Source organism: Sebastes fasciatus, chromosome 5 (assembly GCF_043250625.1).
Source record: "Sebastes fasciatus isolate fSebFas1 chromosome 5, fSebFas1.pri, whole genome shotgun sequence".
NCBI lineage: Eukaryota > Metazoa > Chordata > Actinopteri > Perciformes > Sebastidae > Sebastes > Sebastes fasciatus.
This window is the reverse complement of record NC_133799.1, coordinates 17,147,892-17,174,653: the sequence shown is the minus strand read 5'-3', so window position 1 is coordinate 17,174,653 and position 26,762 is coordinate 17,147,892. Positions and strand designations below refer to the sequence as shown.

The 26,762-nt window shown below is 40.6% G+C and overlaps 1 protein-coding gene across 1 annotated transcript in view; it reads right to left on the bottom strand.

Moving 5' to 3' along the window:
• The window catches only part of faf1 (Fas (TNFRSF6) associated factor 1), an 82,148-nt gene that overhangs the window by 4,011 nt on the left and 51,375 nt on the right, over positions 1 to 26,762 (bottom strand). Inside the window, exons 13-18 of the mRNA XM_074635403.1 lie at positions 24,460 to 24,614; positions 18,510 to 18,646; positions 18,322 to 18,410; positions 12,885 to 12,965; positions 12,265 to 12,342; positions 7,165 to 7,380 (exon numbers count right to left, since the gene is read on the bottom strand). Of these exons, the coding sequence (XP_074491504.1) occupies positions 7,165 to 7,380; positions 12,265 to 12,342; positions 12,885 to 12,965; positions 18,322 to 18,410; positions 18,510 to 18,646; positions 24,460 to 24,614 (756 nt within the window). The remainder of the gene's footprint in view (positions 1 to 7,164; positions 7,381 to 12,264; positions 12,343 to 12,884; positions 12,966 to 18,321; positions 18,411 to 18,509; positions 18,647 to 24,459; positions 24,615 to 26,762) is intronic.

Sequence of the window (26,762 nt, the reverse complement as noted above, 5' to 3'; positions counted from 1 at the left end):
AAACTGAAAATGTTTGAGTTGTGGACAAAACAAGACATTTGAGGACGTCATCTCGGGCTTTGGGAAACGCTGATCAACATTTTTCACCATTTTCTGACATTTTATAGACCAAACAACTAATCGATCAATCAAGAAAGTAATCCACAGATTAATCGACAATGAAAATAATCATTAATTGCAGGCCTAGTGTCAAACGCAGCAAAATAAGAAGAAGAGAGAAGTTACAGGCAGAGGGCAGGGTCTCTGTAGATACCACCACACACTTCTAGTGGGTCATAAGGAATGATTGAGAGCATAGACTGTATATAAGAAGTGGACGTAGTCACCATGACGTGACTGCCATTTTGAAGCCTTGAGTTGGTATTTGGCTGTCACCATGTTGTTTTTTTTGCAACCAGAAGTGACATGAGAGGGTGGAGCTAAGTACAACTGAATGCTGAATAATTTTCAGGCAACCCAAAATGTTACAATTAACTTTCACAAACTGAAAACGCACTGTGAAAGGGTTAAAGTTCTAAGATGAAAACATAGACAACTCCCAGACCGGACAACGCCGTGGTAGCGACCTGTCAATCACAAGGTAGCCACGCCCTAAAGCATCCCCTGCTTTATGGTCTATTTGACTCTAAATGGGACCATAACTTACTAAATGAACATCATGCTGTATTGAAGAAGACTTGAAACTAGTGAGTGAGACCATAAACTCATGTTTACAATGTTTACTGATAAATCAAGTGAGAAGTAGGGTCATTTTCTCATAGACTTCTATACAATCAGACTTCTTTTTGCAACCAGAGGAGTCGCCCCCTGCTGGCTATTAGAAAGAATGCAAGTTTAAGGCACTTCCGCATTGGCTTAAATTTTCAGGCCCCGGAGTCGCCCACTGGCTAATACACAGCCCTACTCTATACACAAATCCAATACAAATCTAACTTGATTTTGGTCACTTAAAGAAGAATGAAAGAAATCCCACCCTCGTCTGTACCTCTAATCTGAAAACATCTCATACAATGGGAATAAACAGTCTACGTTCGCTCCTTATTCGAGCGAACACTGAATATAATTAAAACAATCTACACATTTAAACTTGTGTTAACTGCAAAATCTGTAAAACTAGAAGGTGTTCGAGAACTCAGAGAAAAGGGTGAGAAAAGAGAAGAAAAAAAAAAGAAGGCGAGTAAATTAGGGGAAGTTGAGGAGGACATATCAGCATCAGACAACCTATCCATCTCCCATGGGTGTTTGGAAATGTCACACCATGTGCACGTCGGCGGTCTTTGACTCCACGTCTTTCATCTCCTTGTCCTCATTTCGACGTGTCATTTAGACTCTTGACTTTTCAGCGGGGTCCCTGGAAGCCTGGCGTGAGCAGGGAGGGGTTGCCACATCAACCTTATGCCCCTCACCTAGTCAGCTGCCTCATAGCACAGCGGGGAGCGAGACGCCATGAAGAGAGGTAAAATGGTGTGTGTGTGTGTTTGCTGCAAACATATTCCATCCCAACGGTGGGGAAAACGACCAACAGGGCTGCTGCGTTCTTTTTCCCACCTCAGGAGCAGCGCGTCGCAAATGGCTGCCATGCTAATGAACCCGACAGGCTGTTATGACACCACAGCATCAGGTAGGAGTAAATGAGGCTTTGGGGTGGAGCAGGTGTGTGTGGGGAGACGTGTGTGTCTGCGGTCTACATATAAGCGTGTATGTGTGTGTGTGTGTGTGTGTGTGTGTGTGTGTGTGTGTGTGTGTGTGTGTGTGTGCTCTCAGTGAATTCGGGATGAGGGTTTGTGCTCGTGGTGCACCAGGGAGAGACGACGGGGGGAAGAGCAGCATCTGACTCTGAAAAAGAAAGTAGGGAAACAAGATGCCACACTGACACAGGAGACGGGCGCCATCGGTGATTGTTTACATTGTTATCCAATTAACAGACCATAAGCATGGAGGCATCTGTCAACAAACAAAGCTGTTGTTTTTCCTCTGCTCTGCCTAAGCCATTTTCTCTCCTCCTGTGCCTACACAGCCATGCATACATACATACATACATACATACATACATGCATACATACATACATAAGACAGACACAATCTAGCTCTCTGCTTTCCGTTTGTTTTTAACCTTGAGTCAATATAATTTCCATCAGCCAATTTAGATCAAATCAATCAGCTAAATTAGGGGCAGATTTTTTTTTAAAAGATGAAATTAATTTCCAAAGATTTTGACTAAATAGCATTTGTGGAAAAAAAAAAAAAGGTTTTCCACTTGTTAATTAAAAATACACAAACGAACAGAATAAAAACTGAATTCGAACAAAATCTACAGAGATAATACAATATCTGGAGGCAATTTAAAAACTGGAAGCAATTAAAAAGACAGATGGTGCTTCTCGGCAATCTTTGATATTTTGTCTTTATTTCCCTGGGAAAAATTGTATGACATTAAATATTCAGCTAATATCAAGCCCCGTGTATTTGGCATTATCAAACGGCAGATTTCAACAGTCAAAACCACATAATTAGCACTTAACGTGAAGTTTAAAATAAATACCACAACTGTAAGTCACTTGATTCAAATGAATAAAACACACTGATATAACAGAGGAGGCGACACTAAGCAACGCTCGGCCGTGAAAGGAAAGAAAGGGAAAATAAACACAGGCCCTCAAGATGTCCGTTTCCAACATAATCAAACGTGCAGCTGAAATAACGCATTTTTAATGAAGCCATTACAGGCCCTACTATGTTAATTAAAACCAAATAACTTGTCTGTTTTAAACTAGTGTTGTCAAGTGTTTATTTGGCCAATTACAAAAGCAGTGGGAGATCATTATCTGCTGCCAGGAGCGTTGACAGCACGTAGCGCCGGGGCGTGAACAGAAAAGAACAGACCAGAATACGGCACTTCAAAGGGAGAAAATGCACCGCACAGACCGGACGGGGGGTCGGACGGAGGGCGGAAACAGAAAAAACTGGGAATGGGGAAGAAGAGAAAAGGAGAGAGCGAGCAAAATGAGAGAAAATAAAGACATGTGAATAAATAGTTTATGCTTTAAAATATATATATATTTTTTTTAAAGAAAGGGATTTGGGAGGGAAAGTGAGAAGGCACATGGAGGATACAAAGGCTGGAGAGCGAAACAAAAGTATAATTGAGCAGGGAGGTAGAGAGGCAGGAGTAGAAGGAAAGAGGAGGGAAAAGGGAGACAGAGGGAGGGAAAGCTGGGAGGAAGAGGAGTTAAAGTGAGGAGGGGGCTGAGATCATGATGGTAAAACAGCTTTTAACACTAAAGATTCCCTCTGGACATGTTTTTAGGACATGTAAAAATACTCTGCTTTGAATAATAAATTGTGCCTGATATGGTTTTTCCATAAAAAAAAGTTATATTACCTTATTACAAAATCTTTAAAATCGACTCCTTTATGCTGCTTGACAAATCCATAATCTATGAACATACAAATAAAATTTAACTGCTGGTCACTGCTGCTTTTACTTCACTAAAAAGTCCATTCTCAGCATATGTGCAGTGGAGGTTTTCAAGTTTCAAGGTCTCATACTGGACCACGATTGGCTTCCAAACTAGTTGTGATGTCTCAAAATCCTCTTGTAGGTACGCATCTTAAAAACAGCCTTCTGGTGTCAACGTGCACATACACCATTCTGCAGGGTGAAACTCAAACATCCAAGTGAAGTAACAATAAGCTAAGCACGTTTTTGAGCAGAGGGGGGAGTTTATGAACTGGTCAATTTGGGTATTTTGGGCTATTTTGTCTGTCAGACTAGTGGAAAGAAAACATCAAAAATACACATTTAGATGTTTTTTTTACTACACTTTGTCTATGTACATCTGTAGATTTCCTCTAAATTCACCAAACGTTAGCATTAGATAAATGCCTCATTTGCACAGTTAAACATCCAATTTCAGAAAACTTGTAATACAAAAATAATTGTGTCAGTGTAAATAACCAACTGGGGAAGTTTCATGGTGATATCTTAGTTTAAATTCACCTATTCAACTGTAGTGTCTTGCAAAATGTAGTGAATTTTACAATACATACCTGTTTTCTCAAAATTAGGTTTTTCTCACTCTGAGCTAGAAATCTCCACTTCAGTAGCACTTACATACACCAAACTTCCCACTTTCATTGCTATCTATATTCTGAAGGTTTTTTACAGAGGGGTTTGTTCATATATCATTCATAGCCTGATTTATATAACATTTTATTCCTAAAAACATGGCGACATTTTTTTTTTTTTTTTAATAAAAACCTTTGACTCCATATCATCAAGATGAAACAAGCATTTTAAGCTGGCTTTATCCAATGTTCAGATTTCTGTTCTGGAAATGTATGCAAATTAACACATATATGATAAGATAATGCTCCATTTACATATTTAAATATACATTTTCAGAAAACTTGTAAAACAAAAAATAATTGTTTTAATGTAAGTAAGATAATGTAAGTTTCATGGTCATATCTATTAGTTGAATTTTCTACCCTTTTCACCTGGTGTCTCCCCTTAAGAGATCAGGGAGATACTAGTCTGTATACGTGGCCTGAGTTAGAGCCACATTTCACATCCGTGGTCAGAGATGAAGCAGAGCGCCGTGCAGCTCCATGAATCTGTGGGTTTGTGTTATGTGGAGAGAATATTATAAGAAAGGTCCTGCGGAAGAAATTTAGAGTGAAACTACTTTTAAAATAAACCGCCGATGCTCTTCCTGTGAAAACGATTCTTTCATGATAGCAGGACAAGAAAAATAAAACAGGCCTGTATAACAGATGTAAAATCTATTTTGGCTTCTTCTGAGCCGCTGTTTATTTGTCTTGCATCTCAGGTTTTGTCTAAGAATCATTGGGGCGAATTCACTGACAGAGCTGGAAGAAGGATTAGGAGAAGGTGAAATAGAGTACAGTATCACAGTGAGAAAAGTAATACGCCGCTTTGACAGTGTTTGGGTGTCTATGAGCAGCCAGGCAGGAAGAGCCGACAGCCGATTATTATACCGGCAGTCTAAACATGTTCACCGCGAGCTGAAGGAAGAAGAAGAAGACCTCGGGCTTTTCAACAGCGGTTTGTGCTCAACAAGTATCAAAGAAAAAAGGAGGAAATTCTTGAATGGAAAGCTGAAAACTGAAACACTAAAAGTCTCCCCCTCCTTCCTCAAACTCGCTGACAGTCATAGAAACGGAGGAAGGGTTAGTTCCCTGAGCACGGCTAAGCCTAGTACAAATGGTGCCAGTGTAAGGCCTGCTGTAGTGCTGAAGAGATAAGCCACTGATACCAAATGTTGGGGAAGAGATTGAGTCCAAAAATTGGAGACTAATAGACACTTATTGGCAAAAAAAAAAAATCCTGAATCAAAGTCGTGATCTGGCTCGGATAAAACTTGATTTACAAATGGCAATAAACCTGTGTTACCAGCCCGTTTTCCTCGTCAATAATAATGTAGTTTTAGCCAAAAATATTCTACTTCAGTAGATCCACTAATTTGTGTTAGAGCCGAATGTATGGAAATGAAATAAAGCGGGCTGACGAGGAGGGAAATAGCAAAAGAAAGAGTGACACTGCACAAAGCTGCTGAAAACTAGAAAAAGGGAAAGAAGGTTTCAACAGTTGTGCAGTATTACAAATGCAATAGTGGTCTATCCTCTATCCTCTGATCCTGGCAGAGCAACAGTGAGAGCGTCTGGACGGGATGGAGGCTTTCTATGCTCCCTCTCATTTAATTACAACACAGAGCTGCAGGATTAGACAGGGGCCTGTGTTCACAGCCTCATACTGGCACTACAACTGAGCTGCCTCTCTCCTCTCTTTCCCCAAATCTCTTGCCTTTCTGTTTTCTGGAATTATCTCCCATCTTCTTCTTTTTAATATCTTCCCCACTTGTCTTCTCTATCCTTTTCTCTTTCAGACTGTTTCTCTGATTAAATCTTCTCTTTGTTTAAGCTTTTGTCTTCTCTGTTCTCTTTTTCCGACTAGTTCTGCAGTCACCATCCTCTCCTCGCTTCTCTACCCCTCTCTAATCCTCCCATCCTGTTTTTGCCGGAATTTCATCTGCGATGCAGACACATCTTTATCTCTGTCTCAAACACATGTTTACTCTTGATTATAAAAGAGACAACTGTGAATCCTTTAAGTGACAAAGTTGTGAGCGGGGCATGTGTTTGCTTGAAAATATTTGTGCATGTGTTGAAGTGTGTGATTGTGACGAAATGAAGGAGTGTGAGCTAGCGCGTTAATGTGTGTGTCGGTTTGAGGTGTTTGTGCCCCGGCGGTCTCTGCAGACTGCGATGGCACACTGCCTGGGCAAGCCTACACACACACACACACACACACACACACCTCTATACAACCAACACCACCCACCCCTCCACATGCACTCCTCTCTTGATTAATGGAAATCCCATTTTTGTTTCCAGCAGCATGGCTAATTAAACTGGTAGTTAAAACAGAGCTCATTAGCTCTCTACCACAGAGCGCGGCGACAGAGCCCTCTAATGACGATAGATGGCTGAGTGCTGCCATAGAGAATACTACTGTTAGTGCTGACAACTGTATCCTAACAGTCATAGTGTACTGTATTCACAACGGACTGATACTAATTAATATTCACTGAATAATACGTGTGTGCAGGTGGATGGATAAACAGCGGGCTTAGCTTGCTCCATCACAGGTACGGGTAAACAAAAGCAGCGACACATCAGTGCTGCTGCAGCGCAAACAATGAATAAAAAGCAAGAAAATACTAAATCGTCCATCAGCCACAACAGATTGTCTTAACTATCCTTCCCTGCTGCTCTCCACTCGCAGCCGTCGCCTGAGGTTCAGCCCAGGCCCGAACGGAAAAGCCAATTACAGCTGTGGATCTCTCCAGCAGAGATGTTAGCTGTGGACTGAGAACACTTCGTGACCTGCTGCTACTCTTCTGCAGCAAGGATGAATTTAGCACTTGTTTGTGTGGGCAGAGAACTGTTATGAAAGACAGCACAAAGATTGGATAACGGGATGATTCAACTCCCTTCTAAATAAGACGTCTTTCCCTCTCCACTTTTAACAGCTTACATGTGTTAGTATCTTAAAGCCCTTTCACTGGACATATATAAGCAGAAGGGGTTAATTATTTTGTAAACTTTCTGAGTAAGAGAGGAAGGTATTTTTAAACTCACATTTTTACGAGGGAAGGTGGTGAGGAGCTTGAACTCTTCGAAGGGGTATCCCTTGGAGGCCACAAAGTCGAAGAGGACCTGAAGCTTACAGCTGCCCAGGAAACGCCTTTCCAGAAACTCGCCACTTGGTGTGCGGATTCGCAGTTTGCTGATTTGCTCTACTGAATCCTCGTCGGGCTCCACCGGTAGGGCCTGCTCCAATGACAAGCGGATTGCCTGCAAGAATGTTATTTTGGTCAGTACAGCACATTGACAACTGTTGACACTTCATAAACACCACAGAAAAGTCCAGATTAGGCAAATGGCCTAATTGTTTAAAGGTAGAATTCCTTGTTTGTTATGGTGGAAAACACCTGCAAATAATAAAAAATTAATAAATAAATGAAAAATATTTATATTTATTGTTTAATAATGAATAAATACGTTTAAAATTACATTTTTAATAATAAAAAAATAAATTGGTTCTGTCCTCGATAGTTTGTAGAGAACAGAGGTAACAGGAATCATGAATTCTTTTGTGATCACACTGGACAAGTGGAGGTGAAGAAGTTGCAAATACAAGCCAAGGACTCCTCCAACTCTTAGAAATATGACAGTTTTTCCATTTCACAAGATGATGCATAATCTACTCTGTGAACACTAATGCATGAAAATGAATCAAGGACATGAAAGGAGAGATAAAATAGTGATTCATTGTGTTGAGTGAAGGCAGAGGTGTTTACATACAGGTGCTGGTGGGATGCAGCTGTCATTACTGCTGATACAATTCTTTTTTTCAAGCTTATTAGCATTACAAAGTCTCTCTATCATTGTTCATTTTACAGTTTGTTGACAGCAAAGTCAGCATGAGTAATATTGTGACAGGGAGGAAAAATAAAAACGTTATTAGAATAATACAGTCATGATCTAAAATTATGAAATTAGTGGATAATTTATTAAAGGGAGGATAAATGTTTCCCTTTTTTAATTTTTAAATTGATTCCTTAAGAAAAATGACAACAACAACCTAAACCAAAACAAATTAAATAATATGTATAATAATAGAACTGTAAATTGAAAAACAAATTATTCAAAAAAAGGTTATAATAATAATAATAATAAAATATAATAAAAAAAAATTAGAGAAAAAGAAGAATAATGTTTTCCTGTTTAAACATCTAATTTAGCTTGTTTATTTGATTGCACGTTTAAAACACCATGGTAAAAGACACACATTAATAAAAACTGAATAAGTGCAGGAGTGGAAGGAAGCCAGGAAGCTTATACAAAGTCCTCTGGAATACAAGAAATAATCTGAGATTCAATAAAGAGTAACTATGAAATATTAGCCCTGGCTCTCTGTTTATAGTAAATTTAAACCAGAGATTCAACAGTAACACTGGCAGTTATGAAGATGACGACACACTATCCAAACAAGTACGAAAGACGAGCCAAGAAGTTGCTCCCAGAGTCTAATTGCAGAACTGTAGCCTCACATTAATTAAAGGACCTTCTTGTCCTGAGAATGTTATTGAATTAGTTGCCCTGTGTCTCACCCTGTTCCCTATAGCCTCGTGGAGCTCTGAAGGTTGCCAAGTAACATTTCAGTATGTTTAAAAAAGCCAAGTGTTTTCCTGGTGCTTCATGCTCTCTTGCTGTTGCTCAGTCTGTCAAGGAAATCTGAGATTGTGCCTGTTGAATATCTCAGTGTCTACCACAGAGAGTTTAAAGTCTTGTTTCAGAAGATATGATTTTAAAGACACTATACTGAGTGTCTTATAGCACAAAGACAACCATCATCTTCCACAGTAAAGGTAATCAGCTCTGCTGTGCTCTTAAAAGTGCTCTTCAGCCACTCCCTGGTGCCTTCCTCTTCTCTCTGCTCCTGCCCCACACCTCCCTCCTCCCCCGGCTTGTTGTTCCTGTTTGGCCAGCCGGGGAGCATATGCTGTGACAACACGCCCCGGCTTTATTTACACACCATAATGCAATTATATTTCATAAGAGTGTACAACAGTAGCTCATTAGCAGCTTCTGGTGTTGGGTGGGCAGGGAAGCGCGCGTGCCGCTCCACCATCAGCTCCCTCAGGTATAAGAGCTGATGCTGACTGAGTTAAAGGGGCCCACGGGGACAAACTTACACACAATAATAGACAGGAGTGTGTGTGTGTGTGTGTGTGTGTGTGTGTGTGTGTGTGTGTGTGGTGGTGGTGGGGGACATACAAATGCAGACAGGCAGTCAAACCACAGACACAAGCATAAACACCCACACAAGTTAAGAGGTAGCGTCCCTCTAGAAACCACAGGACACACGTCTGGTCGAGCCTTGGGCCCAGGCTACTCCACACACAAATAATGAGAAGCATCTATCCGTCCACATATCTGCCTCTCCGGCTCCGCTCGGCTAACCACAGAAAGCAAACAGATGACGGGTGGAGGGGGGGGTGGAGAGAGGTGCACCTGACAGCCGCACAACTGTATGCTAAGATCTCTGAAGGAGGTAAATAGTAAAGTCAACCTACACAGGCACAAGCACCCCACCTCAATTCACCAGCTCCTACTTTCATCTCACTCTTCTTTGCACAAAGGCACAAAATCACATTCCCACTAGCATTGCGTGCTGCTCTCTGGAGGAAACTGATGTTTTTGTTGTGTCTGCAGTTTCAGGTCACATAAACTACTAGCTTACTACCTCATAAGACTCATCTGAAAATTGTAAACAAAATCAAAAATCTTGATTTCAGAGGTAAAACAGCTTGTACACGGTGCGGTGCGGTCTTGACCCTCTCAGCTTGAAGAGTTAGAGTGTAACATTGCAGTTTCATGATGTAAAAATATTCATTAATGTTATCCTAGAATAACAAATCCTGGCACAGGCTTCAGATCTATTGATCTTTATTTAAGGATATTATAAGTCTGTTTACCGTAAGTAACAACATATAAATCAGGAAAGGTAAAAGAAGCATTTGCCAGTGTGAACTGATTAGATGAAGAGCATCATCTGTAATGTAAATGCAAAAAACTATTTTTTATTAAATATACATTTCTTCTACTTTATCTATTGTAGAAAAGGTAATGACCGATTCAAGCTGCTAGAAGCTAACCTGATCCGCCAGATTGCCGTCACTGGAAACTGTTTGGAAAAGGGCAGGTACTTGGCAGGTGATTGGATGAACCATCTGTCAATCAAACTCTTGCCGAAGCCAGTCAGGAGAAGAGCGAAAACATATTTTCCATCGAGAAAAAGCATTCAGTGCCGTTCTGTGCTCTTCTTTCAATGAAGAAATACCCTCCAGGTCTGATACAACTGATGCTAATGCAGCATCGATTGGTCCGTGCTCTGGCTTGCCAGACACAAACACATTACTTGGAGCCTGACGAGAAGGATTTCATGTGATCTTGTGACATCACGAGAATCCAGCTGCCATGCAAGGTAAAACTACAAACAGCTAGAGAATTATTGTCAACTTCTTACATTACTGGTATTTAATCCTGTGTGGTTTCCTTAGTATGCTATAGTATATGTTTTTTCTCATGTTTGTATTCTTTTTCTATCCAAAATGTATCAGAAATGAAGCAATAAAGGAATCGCTTAAGAATTAAATCAATAAGTAGGGCTGTCCTCGACCAAAGAAATTCTTAGTCGACTAACACTCATACGATTTTGTTGACTAATTGATTAGTTGATTTAATCCACAGATCTGTAAAACTGAGTTTCTCCACAAAGAATCAACAAAAGCACCACTTTAAATCTTGTGTTCACCAGAGATGTGCTCACAAGTTTCTTGGAAATAAATCATTCAGCATGAAAAATCATTAAAAAAAATGGCTAAACAACTAAAGAAATCTTAGTCGACTAAGATCAAAACGACCGATTAATCGACTAAGAGAGGACAGCCCTGATAAGTAAAATAACTGATGAAACAGAAAATGTGGTACATTTTTCCAAAACCTATTCCCACTAGTCTTTCAGTGTTTGTCTGTTGGTGTATTTGTGGACCTTCAGCTCATCAGAACTAGAAGCACACACAACAAGATCCAGTGTTGTGCTGTGACAAAAGAGTGCCCATTTCCTATTTTTGATTCATTTTAGGTCCTGCTTAACAGTTGAAGAAACTTAAGATGCCCTTGTCTGGGTCCAGCAGCTGTTGTTGGCTCTCATATTTATGAATATCTAGACTGTAGCACAAAGCACAACACTAGCATGTTAGCACAGGAGACACCATGGAAACCGCTGAGCTTGGGCAGAGAAAACTGATATAAGTAGGAAACACAAGGCCATGGTGGCTATTGTTGTTTAAAATACACAAGCGTGCACACGCAGTTTGGTTAGTGGACTACAGTGATATAATTAAGAAGGCCCGACCCGGGGCTCTTTTGTTGTTGTCTGTTTGACTTAAGTGACAAATCACCTGAGCGAGCCGGGTCACCCAATACCTCTCAGGGCCCCGAGGCTCCCTGGCTCTGCTGTTGAGTAAACAACAATCAGCGGGACTACACTGTATTACTATAGACTGTATTACAACATTGGTGCCATCCTCACAGACAATTATTGTTTTTCTGGCAGGCGTGACTGCGTGTGCGTGTGTGTGTGTGTGTGTGTGTGTGTGTGTGTGTGTGAGTGTGCGTGTGTGTGTGTGTGGTGTGTTTGCCTCCTCTTCACATACAATAATTGTTTTCAAGTGAATGTGTGTGTTTGCTTAGGCTGTGTGTGTGTGTGTGTGTTTGTGTATGAATTGCCTCAGTCTTTTGTTCACAATATGAGGCTGTGTGCTGTACCAATGTAAAGCAGTCAAATAGAACAATAACTGTGTGCATGTAAGGTGACATTAACAGGGACGTGCCTCACTGTAATTAGGATATTTCATCCTTCTGAAATGGCTGTATGCCTGTTCGCCGACACTACACACGCTCCACTGACTGGCAGGCTTCACCAAAACCACAATCTAATTGACTCATTATTGTGAAGTGAGAGCAAGATTAAAAAAAACAGCACAATGGCACAATCACTGTGTGCTGGCAAAACATATCACTGTTCAGCCTCGCACTGATCCAGTTGGAATATTAATTTAGGTAATTTGCATAATGTGAGTATGACGTGCGTATGGCTGTTCTTCTCACCTCCTTCTCGTCCTCCTGCTCCTTCTTCATCCGTTCCAGGCGAACTTGCTCGGCCTCTTCTCTCTCTTGGGCTTCTCTCTGAAGACGGAAAGAAATGGATTTAATCAAATGGGATGCAACAAAGACTGAAGACTGAAGACTTTTACTATGTTTCCACGCTGGTTTTCAAGTTTCCTCTGAAGAATTGTTACTGATATTTAATTATAGACCCAAATAACTTTAGATACAAGCTAATGACATGACAAAAAAATCTGAGAAAAGTAGGAAATCCACACATTTGAAAAGCTGGAAAGAGTGACTTCATACTTGATAAAGGACTTAAATGATTCATCAATTATCAAGAAATTTGTAGGGCTGTCCCCTCTTAGTCGATTAATCAGTTGTTTTGGATTCAGTCAACTACTTTTTAAATAATTTTTTCATGCAGAATGACTTCTTTCCAAGAAACTTATGAGCAAATCTCTGGTAAACACAATATTTAAAGTGGTGCTTTTGTGTGATTCTTTGTGGAGAAACTCTGTAAGGGGTCCCCTGGTCCCTGAGAACCCCAGGTCTAGTATACCACAACTAACTCAGAGCGCAGTGAATCAAGTAGACAGTTTGTTTAATTTCGAAAATACCTTTTTACGGTCCGCCTCTAAAGACACACGGTAGGCCTCATCCTGTTCTCTCTTCACCGTCTCTCTCGCCTCACGCTCGTCCTGGGTAGAGACAGGGAGAAAGAAAGTGGGGCCCATTAACTAACAACACAATAAAAGGACACACAAGGACAAAACATGTAAGCTGAGGTGCCGGGTGTGGGAGCCAGAGAGAACCGAGCAAAAGAAAATGCAGCATGTTAAGTGTGGTTACGTACAAACACCAGGTATGAAAGAGTAGCACCAGAGGGGAGTCATTGTGACCGGGCTGTCATTTACCAGACCCTGAGCCTCTTTTATGTTTCCTCATCTCAGTTTCACCGTCCCTTTCTCTCTCATTCACTCGGCCGCTCTCTTCCTGTTTGTACAGAGGGAAGGGGACAGGCGGCCCTTCTCTTTCTACCTGCTGTGGCTACAAAGTGTTTTATAAAGACTGCGGCTAAATACGAGTGTCCATTGTGTTAACAGTGCACAGCCATTAGTTTTCCATTTTCTGAAGGCCCATGCTGTGTGCCAGCCCGGATATGGCAAAGTAAGCTTATTGTGATGATCAGAGGGCTACTGAGCAGCTAAGCAGTGGCTAAGCAAAAAGGACAGTGTGTATTGTTGTATTCAATCAGGAAATGCAAAGGATACATTTGTGCTTTTGCCCCGCATAATAGATGAACATTGAAAGGAAACTGTAAAAGAATGGTAGAGAGGGACAAAAGCATCAAAAGTGGCCACCTTCAATAGACGGACCCCGAGTCACGCAAACACGTCGCACAGCAGTTCACGTCTGAAACTCACTTTGTGCTGCTGTAATGTGTTTTCAAATGCACCATCTGCCTTGAGTGACCTAACGCGCATGAGAGGCATGATGTTAATCTAGCATGTATCTGCTCAGACACTGTGATTTTAAAGATCTTATCTTTGGAGGAAAAAAGAAACAGATTTTCCACATCTATATCTCGGTTAGTCATCAAGTTGGCTTGTCTTATAGTGGTGCTAATACATTCCTATTTTAGTGGTCAGAAGTCAGAAATGCAAGCTGTCCCACATTTAATGTTTGCTCACACAAGAAATAAAAAAAAACTGCTTTTTGCAACACTTATATTGTTGTTGCATGCGTGGCTTAGAGCTACTTTAATTGGGCAAATTGTATATAATAATAATATTAGGACTGTCGAAGTTAACGCGATTATAACTCGATCAGTTGACAGCCATAGTAATTATTTGTTTTTGGGCATTTCACAGCAAGAAGGTCCAGATTTGAATCTCAGCTCAGGTCCTTTCTGTGGACCTTGCATGCTTCTCAGATCCTCCCTGAGTGCTTCAGTTTGCTCCAATAGCAAAAGACATGCATGTTTGGTGCCCTTGACCACAACTGATCATTGGTTAGTTTTGGCTGCTCTTCACATGAAATGCATGTGAAATGACCTGAGCTGAAAATAGCCCGTGATCCAGACAGACGCAAACCACAAAACCTGCAGTGAGTCGTCTGTTACTAACTTCTAAGCTAAAACACAGACAACCAAAGGAATGACTGGCGAGTCAGTAAGGCTGGTTGAAGGCACAATGTGGCCGTCCAGCTGCTCCGTTTCCAGACAGACACAAAAGTCACTGTCAAAGTGGAATGTCTGGGTTGGCTGGATGTCTGTGTTCGTGTCTGAGTTTGTCTTTGGAAAGGTGAGGTGGAAAAGGGGTGAAAAAGGGAAAGAAGAAAGAGGGAAGGGAGCTAGGGAGAGAGGGAACGCCTCGGAGCTGCTACAGCGAAGATGGGATTAGTCCAGTGTCAAGGCTGACTTCACCTTGGAGATGGGATAGGTCCTGTCAGATACAGGATATAATAAAATCCTGTGGTTATTGGTACTAATCATGAATAATCACACTGGAACATTACGCTTTCAACATCACTTATATTTACTGTCTTTTTTGACATTTTCACAAGCTATTTCCTTCTGGCAGGCCATGCCGGGGTCATTATCTCACTTTAATACCTTTCAGAACAGCTTTACTAAACTCTTATACTATGGTTATTCTGATTTCTTATTTCTCTGACAGATCTCAAGCCAGTTGTTGCAATGGTTATACTATTTTGTGCAGATACCATAAAAAAAAAGACAAAAATCAAATCTTGTAAGAAAAGAAACATGCACAATCATTTCCAAAACTATTTTCTGTGGCAGTTAGTCAACTATGTAGGACTTAATTTCGGGTTTTCAAGTTGACATAAAGTGGTTTTCAAGTTGAAGCATGCGTGCTAGCTATGTTATAACAATTGCAAAATATAATTACTCAATAAGGTCACTATGCAAACTTAAAGTTGCTAAATGCAAGATCGGGAGCATTTCTATTGCCATTGCACGGCTCTCATCGTGGCGACAGCTGAGCCGACGGCTTGTAGCTAACGGTGCTAACAGCGAAAACAACAGCAACACTACTGACACAGCTAACAGTGTTTACCTGAGAGGGAACCGGAGGGTGGGTGCTACGCTTCCACGGTAACGCTGTCTGAGAGCAGTACAGAGCTGTGGCCGTGAGCTAGCCAGTGGGGCACGCTCACATGCACAAACATGCACTAAAAGCACACGCGTGGCCGGCCCGGCTTTGTCAACAAAGCAAGGAGAATCTTTGATTACAACACACACAGTGGGAGACTTCATTCTCTGCTCAGGTTGACATTACTCCTCTATATCTTTACATAGCAAATAGTTGTTTGGTGCTATATTAATGCTCTGAATGTCATATAGAGAACCTTTAAACTTTTTTTTAATTGTCATATACATGAAATTTGACCCATCCTAAGCATTTTAGGAGCAGTGGGCTGCTGTAAAGCGCCCAGGGAGGAACTTGTGTCTCGCTTAAGGACACTTCGACATGTGGACAGGAGGAGCCGGGGATCGAACCGCTAACCTTGTGGTTAAAGGACGACCAGTTCTGACTCCTGAGCCACAGCCGCTCAACAATGTAAGGTAGTGAACCAAATCAGTCCTCCAGTGTGAATAGGGCTAGGCATTGTATGTCAATACTTTTTTTGGTACCAAGCAAAATGTGTCTGTAGCACAGAGTATCGGAAACTATCAAGTAGTGAAAGCTGATATAGAAAGTCTGCTCAAATTCTCTTTCTTGCTTGTGTTTAGACAACGTTTAATATTTGAGAACTTACATGTTAACTGAAAATTGGGTTTTGCAGAAAACATGCTTATCTTTATCAAATAATAAGGTATTGACAAAAGTATCCTTTTGGTATCTGGCATCTATATTAAAAAAAATGAAATGATACCCAGCCTTAGTGTGAACCTACAATACACTTCATGATTAACAGTCTGATCTGACACATGGACATACTCTGAATACCTCATGTCGCTTCTTGTCATTAATTGAACTGTGACAAATCCAAAAATGAGGCCAAAGCATTGTAGCAAAAATAACCACAGAAAGTGAAGAGCTGTAACTCAACACTCAGTAACCCACCTGAGGAAGACTAACCCTCAGGGTGTGTGTGGGACAATCACAGTTCCCATAACTGAAATGCTATGACTATCCCATTAGCATTGTTGGAGAGGCTGTACGGTTGACTGACTGTTTAACTGTTAAAATCTTAATATGGTTTGACATCTGTCATCTGTAGATACAGTAGTTAATAAAGTGTCACAACAATGTTAGTGAGAGGCTGAGTGTGGGAAAAAGAGAAACTATTTCACAGATGACTACAGCTGAACTACATGTATCTCTGTATATCTTATTAAAAACATACTTTAAAAAATTAAAAGAGACTGTATATTCTGTGTTGTTGCTATTTCTTAAACCTTAAGTTATTAAAATGAAAGAGAAAAAGAGAGCTTTACTCTAATAGGCAGCTGACTGAAAACCTGTCTGGACAAACACACATAGTGTGTCATTCATTCTCTTGTTTGATGTCGCTGAGTAAACACATCAGTAAATGGTTAAGAGGGTCAGGTGAAAGTCTTTAACAGTGAGGGGACCTCCCTGTCATACTGTCCCAGATTCCCGTCTATGACATGAAAAGACTCCCACCACTATTCCCTCACTTTCTTGTGTGGAGTGTATCCCTCAATGGTGTTTGTCCCCTTTCTGTTGGAGTAAAAGAGGTAGTCGACAGACTAGCACACAGAGTCTGAGTCCTGTACCTATTCAAAAACCAAAGACTGTAGTTGGTACATTAAACTAGAACTAAAGGGGAAAAGGTTAATTATTCTCTGCTCGTCATCACAAGAATGCCACAGTTTAACAAAGCCGTCTGATCTGTCTCAGCATGTTGGGATTTATCTGTTAAGCAGGGCGTAAAAGACTCACCGGGGCCTTTGAATGATGCTATAGTCATCAGCTACATCAAGGAAATTAAGATAAAGATGGTTTGAATTGTTACTAAAGGTCTCAAATAGTGCTCAGCATTGACCGCCCTTTTTTCGTAATATAAGAGAACATTTCCAAAAGAGCCATCATGTTGGTCCGGTTTGAAACCGGGAGCAGACCACGGAGCAGTATGTAAGAGTAACATGTATTCCTTAAAAAAAGGTTAACATCATACGGACTTGAGGTTTCTACAGGAATATAAACCATTTGTTTCACAATCTTGTAACTTGTGGTGAGTCTACCTTGGATGGTTAAGACATTATGGCTAATAATCAAATCTGCGATTCAGAACATGAATGGGATTTTCACTTTCAGAACCTCACTGTTGAGCTCTACACACCCGAGCCATTGAGTCACCGATATGAAGATGAACAGATTACTTAATTTAAATGGAAAAAAAATACATCAGGCATGAGCAAGTCATAGGTAGTTACTCACAGTTAGTAGTCCAAAGCATTTTCTACACGTTTAAGAATCAGAACCTGACATTTGTGTTTCGCTGCAGTCACATGCGCCCTGATTGTACTCAAACCATAGTCTGCATATAAGAAGTGGATGTAGTCACCGTGACGTCACCCATTGGTTTGCGGACTGCCGTTTTGAAGCCTCGAATTCGGCATTTTGGCCGTCGCCATCTTGCTTTTTTGCAACCAGAAGTGACACGAGAGGGTGGAGCCGAACGTTGAATAAGACATTTTTAGGCGACCAAAATGTTACAATTAACTTTCATGAATTGAAAACATACTGTGAAAGGGTTAAACTTGTAAGACGGAACACGGACAACTCCCAGGCCGTGGTAGTGACCTGTCACATCATGCTGTATTGAAGAAGACTTGAAACTAGCGATTGAGACCATAAACTCATGTTTACAATGTTTACTGAGGTAATACATCAAGTGAGAAGTAGAGTCATTTTCTCATAGACTTCTATACAATCAGACTTCTTTTTGCAACCAGAGGAGTCGCCCCCTGCTGGCTATTAGAAAGAATGCAAGTTTAAGACACTTCAGCATTGGCTTCACTTCTCAGACCCGGAGATAACCCACTGACTGAAACCTTACCTCATCTTTGATGTCCTCTTGTTGTTGTGCTGTGAAGATCTCCATCGCTCCCATTAACCTCATCATCAGCTCGTCCACTGTCGTATTGCCTGGAGATAAAACAGGGTGTCATTTCATCTTTGTGTTTTTACTTTAATTACAGACAAATAAATCTATGGTTGTTACACTATTAATAAAGTCGTAATTACCTTGAATAACATTTAGAACTTCGTTGGATGTGCGTTTGCCCATGACTATAAGGAGCAGGGGGAACTGGTCTGTCTTGTATGTCCGTATAGTCTGTGTCACCACGCTGCCAAAGTGCCTCGTACACATGGTGAGTAGTCTGGAAGACAAGGAAATAATAATCAAATTCAGATTTATCTTTTTATTCTATTCAGTCACTTTATCACTTTTCTTGGAACTGAACACATATTTAGGAATCTGTAATTAAAAAAAATGCATGGACCATAAAGCAGACACATACATCCAAACCATTTTTACAACATATGGAAAAGGAGGCGTATACGCCAGCTTTTCCAACTGCAGTAGAGAAGAGAAATATACACAACTCGTGGCATTAAGGACTTTAAAACCAATTCTGCATTTTCTTATTCCATCAGAGTGACATGCTATCTCAATTGGAACCGTAGACGAATTAGTATTCCTCACCAGACACCCAGAATTGATAGGGCAAGAGAGGATTTCTTATTCCATTACAAAGACAGAACTTTTTAAATTAACATTTCAGAGAGGGAAAAGGGTAGCAGGCAGCCGGGGCGCCGCCAAGCTCCCTGTAAATGTCATAATATTAATGAATTGCTATAGACTGAATGCAAATATAGATTAGCTTTTTCTCCCGCCTTTTAATAAGATCTACTTTAATAACTGGTTGGTAAAATAGAGGAGTAATGGAATGGATGGAGGGACAGCGGGTCAGAGGGAGAAGATAGATGGGAGGTGTGCTGTCTGAGAGGGGGTGTAACTCATTAAAACATGAAGCCAAAGCTGAGGGAGCAACTTGCAGACTTCTCAAACTGTGAAATGTAGTACTTGAGTTCATTGTGGTGCTTTTTTAGAGTAATAATTCGTACCAGTACATGCTGAAAATATGGATGAAAGATGTGAAATCTACAGCTCAAAGCAGACTTTAAGATGTTTTAGGAATACTGTATGACTCACACACTTTTCAAAATGTTGAACTCTGAGTGACCCACGTCTTGCAATGAAGAAGTCGGGTACCCTTAAATCCTACTGATCATTTTGTCCTGACATTTGTCCCTGTTCAGACCTCGACCCAGGCAGACCATAACAATAGCCCACAGGGAAACTCTAACCTGTAATGAAAGGCCGTGGAACAATGGACACCAACTTGAAGGGTAACTCAATCTTAAATCTCCCATCAAACACAAGCCAACCTGCTTTGGTTTCTATCTAAAAACTAAGGAAGTCATTCTAACGCAGTGAAAAATCATCATCACAACATGAAAACTGCTGTAACCAGGATATGAAGCACTTGTAAATCCACCTATAAACAAGTATGGACACAGCTAGCCCTGTCCTTAAACAAAGAAATTAGTCGACTAACACTCATACGATTTTGTTGACTAATCGATTAGCTGATTTAATCGTCAGATCTGTGAAAAAAAAGACTAATCTATTTTTTAGACATTGACTTTTTTTCATGTCTGTGACATATTCAACAGATATATACATTGAAAGTGTAGTAATGTTGCTGGTATGATGTCAATATACTGTCAAAAGAACATTTTCGCTGTGTATCTCGCGTGGAAAAAGTCTCTAGAAGAGCTGACACGCAGCCGAGCCGCGCTGCTCATGAGGGCGGTGTGGCTGCTCTAACCTGTTAACATGGGCACCGACATTGAAAGCAAGAGGTTCTGCGACGCAAACGCGCTGCTCACGTTCCCAGTGTGTCTCGGCTGTAAGACCGAAATGACCGATTAGTCGACTAATTGACTAAGAGGGGACAGCCCTAGACACAACACTGAGGGGCAGGTGGAAGTCAAGCTACTGCAGAACTGAGGTGAATAGTTCAGCACAGTCTTATGAGTCATAACATAACATGGTGAAGAATGTAGCCTACTCTGTACCAGACCTTTAAAGTCCTTTAGGGGTAACTAAATGTAGAGGAAACACCTGCGTGGAACTAGCAGCTAACTGCTCCGATGGTTAATGTGACTGACAGCTTCTAATTTGTCACCAATCACCATCTGCATCTCTCACTGCACATCCAGACAGCTAAAATAGTTAATGTTTCCCTGGACTGTCAAGTCACATTTCTTCACATCAACGCGGTGCGTGAGGATGCGAGTAGACTGGTAAGACCTGACATTTGCTCCGCTGAGCAGCTGATGAGTCAGGGCCAGTACAGTAGCACTGCAGGGAACGTTTTTGCCAGCCACCTGTACGGGAGTTATGTCTGGGAACCGGATGCTCTCATTGCTCACTGTGTCATACACACTTTGTTTCAGAGCAAACATGGACATGTTTTGATTTGAAAATGACATTTTGTTCTGCCTCTCAGTCAGTTATGTTTTCAGGTAGGAGGATGTCAAAAGGAGAAGTCAAGTGTAAAGAACAAGTGTGCGTGTTAGTTTGTGCTCTTAGCAGTTACTTACACTCGAAGGTCATTAACAATAACAAGAACACCTGTGGTTCTGAGTCATTGTTATAGTATTGTGTCAGGCCCTTGTATGATCTCTACAAAAGAATTAGCAAGATGATAGTCACTTTAGTTGACTTTCTAGAGATGCCTTGTACAGATATGTTAGCATGGAGTAAAATGTGTAATAGATTTGAGGAAGCACACTGATAAAATGATCTACTTTCAGTGTGTTTATCTACTTATAGTTTCAATATTTGCCATGTGCAATGATAATACAGCGCCTGTACGATATATCAGATTCATTCCCCATGGGTGACAATTACACTGGCATCCAATCAGCAGAACTGCATTTATGCATAATTAATCATTTAACTGGGAGGCCTGTGAGAATACAGAGAGCGAAGCAACAGGCACATTCCAATATCAGCAGGTTCAACACACGCACACTCTCACTCAGGATACCTTTCTAACAGCCTGTGTGATTGATGCCAATCACCAGTCACTTTGGATCAACCAGAGAGCGTGAGAATGCAGAGCAGAAGTGTGTTTGTGTGTGAGCGAGTGTGCACATGTGCATGCATGCGTTAGCAGCAAAGCTGTGACTGGCTGTGTGTGATGAAAAGCTCCAGATGTTGCCTGCCTTTTAATGTGCAATAAAAAGGCTCAGCTGGGGCAAAAAGCAAAAGGAGGCCAATGGGAGAGAAAGGAGAGCGGAATGAGGGAAGGAGGGAATTTCCTTAAAAGAAATAATGGCGGGGTGAGGTCAGGGCGAGTCTTTCTTAAATGGCCGCTACCAGAGGGCAGGCTTAACACTGGAGGCTCTGGGGAGAGGGAGAGGGTTGAGGTGGCGGGATAAAGAGAAAGGAAATAAAGAGAGATGGAAGGATCAGGAAGGAAAAGATGTAGCAGAAAGATGAGGGGAAGTAGGAGAGAACCCTGGGCACTAAGAATGTCACGAAACCAGAAATTTAGTAGTCGATACCAATACCAGTGAAATTCCACGATCCTCAATACCCAATTCGATACCACGATAAAAAACAAAAAATGAAATCCCGTGTAACTCTTTTATTGCCGTTTGCACACTGCTTTTTGTGAATTTATTACTAATCTCTGATGATTTGCCTCAAGTTTCTTGCCAAAGTAAAAAATGTTTACAAGATTACATATGAACACATCACGACAACATTATAATTTACCTTCGCCCAATACTCATTTTTACAGAATAGAGCTTGAACGCATCATAATGTAACTCAAATCAACCTCTGTTAACGTCACATTTTCAGAATTTGGCATCAACTTGGCACTGAAGTATTGGTTCTTGTGACATCCCTACTGGGCACAATGTTAATGAGCAAACCCATTCATACCCTCAGCAGGTCCACCTTTACCTCCACCTCTCCACAGCTCAAAACTTGAACCGACAGAGGATCTGATCGTCTATCAAACCTTGCAGACTAAATTTATTTTCCATTGTTTACTATCCAGATAAAAATATCCATCCTAGTAGCAGGATAAACAGGTGTCGCACAGACCTGCCAGTTGCCAACACAGACTGCTGGAGCTGCACCAAAACATCGAGCGTAAATGGAGAGATAGAGATGTTTGGACTCCGAGGGAGTCCTTCGTCTCCCACTGACCCTCTATTCAGACAGCTTAGTCAAGATTGCCCAATCAGGGGCCTCACCATGCAAACACAACGCCTTTTGTTAGCATGCAACCTCCGAGCTTCAAAAAGAGAATGAAGTAGGGGAGAGAATGAGAAGACAGAGATGCAGGGTGTGAGCAATGGAGTGAGAGTTGAATGCCAGCAATTAAGGAGATGCCCACACTAATACGAATAGATTTGAAAACGCTGTTTATGTGTCAAATGAGGTTCCATCCACACTAACGTTTTAGATCATTTTCTCAAAGCTCACTGTGTTCACACTGGAATGACAAAACACAGATCTTATCTGCAGTCTTTGCTGGCTTTAAATTTTAATAACTATAAGTGACGGGGTGGGGCAGAGCACTAATTAAAACTACGTTAACCTCCTCTGATAGAAAAACAATGATACTAGAACATGATAGTAACAGCTTCTTCTTTAACAGGGTATTCTGAGAGTTTGCAGAGCACACAATCAAGTTGCTCTGCTTCTGAAATGCATTCAATATCCTCTTTATTAGATACAACTCAGTATGCAAACAGTCCACTCCTCCAGACAGTAAGTCACACATAAATAAAACATAAGGATTAAGCATGCAGTCAGGGCTTAGAGGTTCAGTTATTGCTCTACTTTAACTTTACAGTTGGCGAAATGCAATACTAAACACAGTATGGTTATGATGGCTGCCAGGATCTCCGAGAGCTTCAGAGAATTAAATAATTAAAGGGCAATTCATTTCTTTAAACTTATTGTTTTTGTCATCATTACGATCGTCAAAACAGTTTTCTCACTAGATTCATGATGAGACTCAGACCAGGGAATACCACGGGACTCAGCTTTATTACAGAATCCACGTGTTATTGCATTTTGAGATATGGGGTTTATATAGCTAAATATAAATACAAAATCTATTACTAAATATAAACTAGACTTGTTTAAACCTTCTTGAGCACTCATGTAGCAATGTTTCATGGAGCTTAAAACTGTTAAAACTGAAAATGACCTGGTACTACAGTTGTTGTAGCAGCAGGAGCTGACACAATGACAGGAAAACTTGATACTACAATGCAATCCAACACTAGAGCACCACAAATTAGAGCTGTAAAATATTACTCAAGTTGAATCCATACTTGTCTGGCAACAAAAGTTAAAGCTCACAAGTGTCACACAAAAGTAGTACTATTGTTGTTACTCACAGTAAATGTTTACAGGTGTAAATACTTTTGTGTCTGCCCCATGTAAGTGTAACAAATAAAATGGACACAGAAGTTTATTTTTATTTCAGTCAAAATATAATAAATTCTAAGCATTATGGTTTTACTGTATCCAACAGGTTTGGGTGTGACATTATTAATTTATTGATACATTACTTAAGTCATATCATACAATTAGTAAACAAAAAAATTTATTGAAATACCAAAGGGATATAATTATGTGTTGGGAATCTGTTGTGTGAATTTATTTTGTTAATTTAATTATTTCATTTATTTATATTTCTTTATTATTATCAATATTTAGTTTTTACATTTTTAAATAAAAATGTATTACAATTTGTATTTTATTTTTGTAATTTCTATTTATTTATTCATTTTTGTTTTTCCATTTTATTTTATTAAATACCATTTTTTCGCCTACCTCGTTTTTGAATACTTAGTTGTTGTTTTTTTAGGTTGTTTATTAAGGAAACAATAAAAAGCATGATTCAAAATCTTAAAAAAAAAGAATGCATTGAACTAAAGTTGTGTCTTCATTCATACCACAACTGCAAAATTGAGTAAAGCCAGCAAGATGCACAGAGATAAGGGTACACAACACAACATGACGTAACTGATCAATCCTGCAGCTCTATGACCAGCAAGTCACTTGAAAATAATCAAACTGTGGTACCTGGCTTTGTTAGCTTCTTTAGTGACATCCCAGGCCCATGTGATGAAGTTCTGGCTCAGGTAGGAGACAATGGAGTCAGCGCACATCATTTGGGAGCAGAAGACGTTGCCGAGGACACTGTCGTCATTGTGGAGGTAGATGGCCAGCAGCTTTCTCTGTGAAGAGGAGCAGGAAAGAACAGAGGAATATAGGGTTTGAGCTAATGAAAGGAAAAATATGAGCAAAATATTCAACTGATTTCCCTTTGGACTTTTGTCTTGCTGAAGTGAACACACATTTTTATTTTCATTGGAAGTTTTTTCAGTGTTGAGGGAAACAAAACACCAAATAGTATTAGTTGGCTTTTAGTAGATGGGTACACAGTTTTTGTTACGTTTTAAGAAAAGAGACTTTACAGATTACAAGTTGGATGACCAACTATAACACAAACACCTCACACCGCCAAAAATCTTTAATCTGTCTCTGAAATGATAAAAATTGAAATGAAATCCGTTGCTCTCAGATCTGTGCTGATCTGTCAGACATGTTTGGTGTGTCTCATCACTGCAGAGACATTTCCACATTACATGACCATAAAGTGACATGAGGGACCGCTGGGTGCCAGCATGACTTCTGCAGACCACAGCAAGGCCACAACTGGCGAAAAAAAGCAAATACCACGCGAAATCAAATGGAGAGCGGTGTAAATAAAACTTCTCTTGGAGGCGACGAAAAGATATGGAGAAAACAAAACAGACAAATCACTCTATTTATTTTACACCAAATGCCAGCAGCCTGTTCAGGTTAGTGGCGTCAGGGCCAGACAATATTGACGAAGCTCCAAATCCAAGGATATTGACACCATCATATAAGCCTGGCAGATTCTCCCTACTGACAATCTAATTAAAAAACAAACACACCCACAAACATAAAAGGTTCCAGGGGACAATGTTGGAAATAATGCTCTCTAAATTACATGTCACTTCTCTTGCTATATAAGAACAAATAAGAAAAACTCTCAGTCGCCGCTTAGTTCATTTTCAACGGCGGCTGTGGAGGGGGAGTCAAAAGGTCTGTTTCTCAGGAGCGGTAATCTAGGCTACGTACGCCAAAAAGCAAAAAATCTACACAGGGCGTAAAAACGTGAAGGGAAGTGAAAGGAGAAGTTGTGCTATACTGTGGCCTGTGTAGAATGGGAATGGGAGAGCACTGCTGTGTTTGCTCAACGATTAGTGCTTTAGAATAATCTCCAGGGCTCCTAGAGAGAAGGAGCTGGGGACTCATTCATTGGGCCGATTCAACGGTCTGAAAAGATTAAACACTCATGCTGAGAAGACAAGCAAATTCAGTCTTGAGAGAGGAATGAGTGTGAGGGGAGGGAGAGATTTACAACATGAGAAAAAAAAACCTGATACACGCTCAAACACACATGCGCAGATGCACAAACTTTACCGCGCGGTAAAGTGAAGGGACTCGCACTCACACACATGCATGCTCAATTAGAGCAAGTGTAAAGACTAATCAAAGTGGGCATTTTTTCGCCAACTGAACTCCTTCATCTTAGTTAAACTGTCCGTACCCCTCTGTTCCCTCTCCGCTTTCAAGTCAGATCTTTTGTATTGCCTGTCTGAGCGGGGAGGAGCAAATCCCTCAGTTCAGCTAAATTACTAGGTCCAACCTGAGCTAGATAGTGACCCCATAGCCCTTCCTCACACCTGTTCACCTAAATCTGAGCTCGCTTTGTGAGAGTGTGAGAGACTAAAGATTTCAAGCAATAAACAGTGTTCCCATTGAGTCAGCTTGAGCCTCTGACTGTATAATCAATGTTCATCTTACTCTGAAGGTAGATCAATAGAGAGTTTGAGTCATCGCCACACTTAATACAAAATATAGAATTTTTCATCCAGATTTTTAATGCCAATATTTTTCTAGTGAAACAAAACCTCATTTGCTTGAGCTGAGTATTTTGTATTGTGGTGTGTTGTCCCCCTAAATGAGGCCTCTGGAAAAATTAGTAACTGTGATCAATAAAACAGATTCACTATTTACTGCACTGTACTGTAGCTAGCTACCACCCTGGATTTTGTTTGTATCCCCGTGAATTAAGGTAAAGTAAAGCCAAGCTGAACTGGACAAAGTCAACCATGAAATATGTGGTGTTTGCCTCTGTCATAGCTCTAATAGTTGCCTTCTAGTCTGCTGAATTCAATTTAGTCCTAAACATTGATGCTTAAATTGATTAATACCCTTTTGCTTCAGATCATTCCTGCTCTTTGATTTAAGTGACCTCTGGTCCACGAATCAAAACGCTTTCAGCTCTCGGT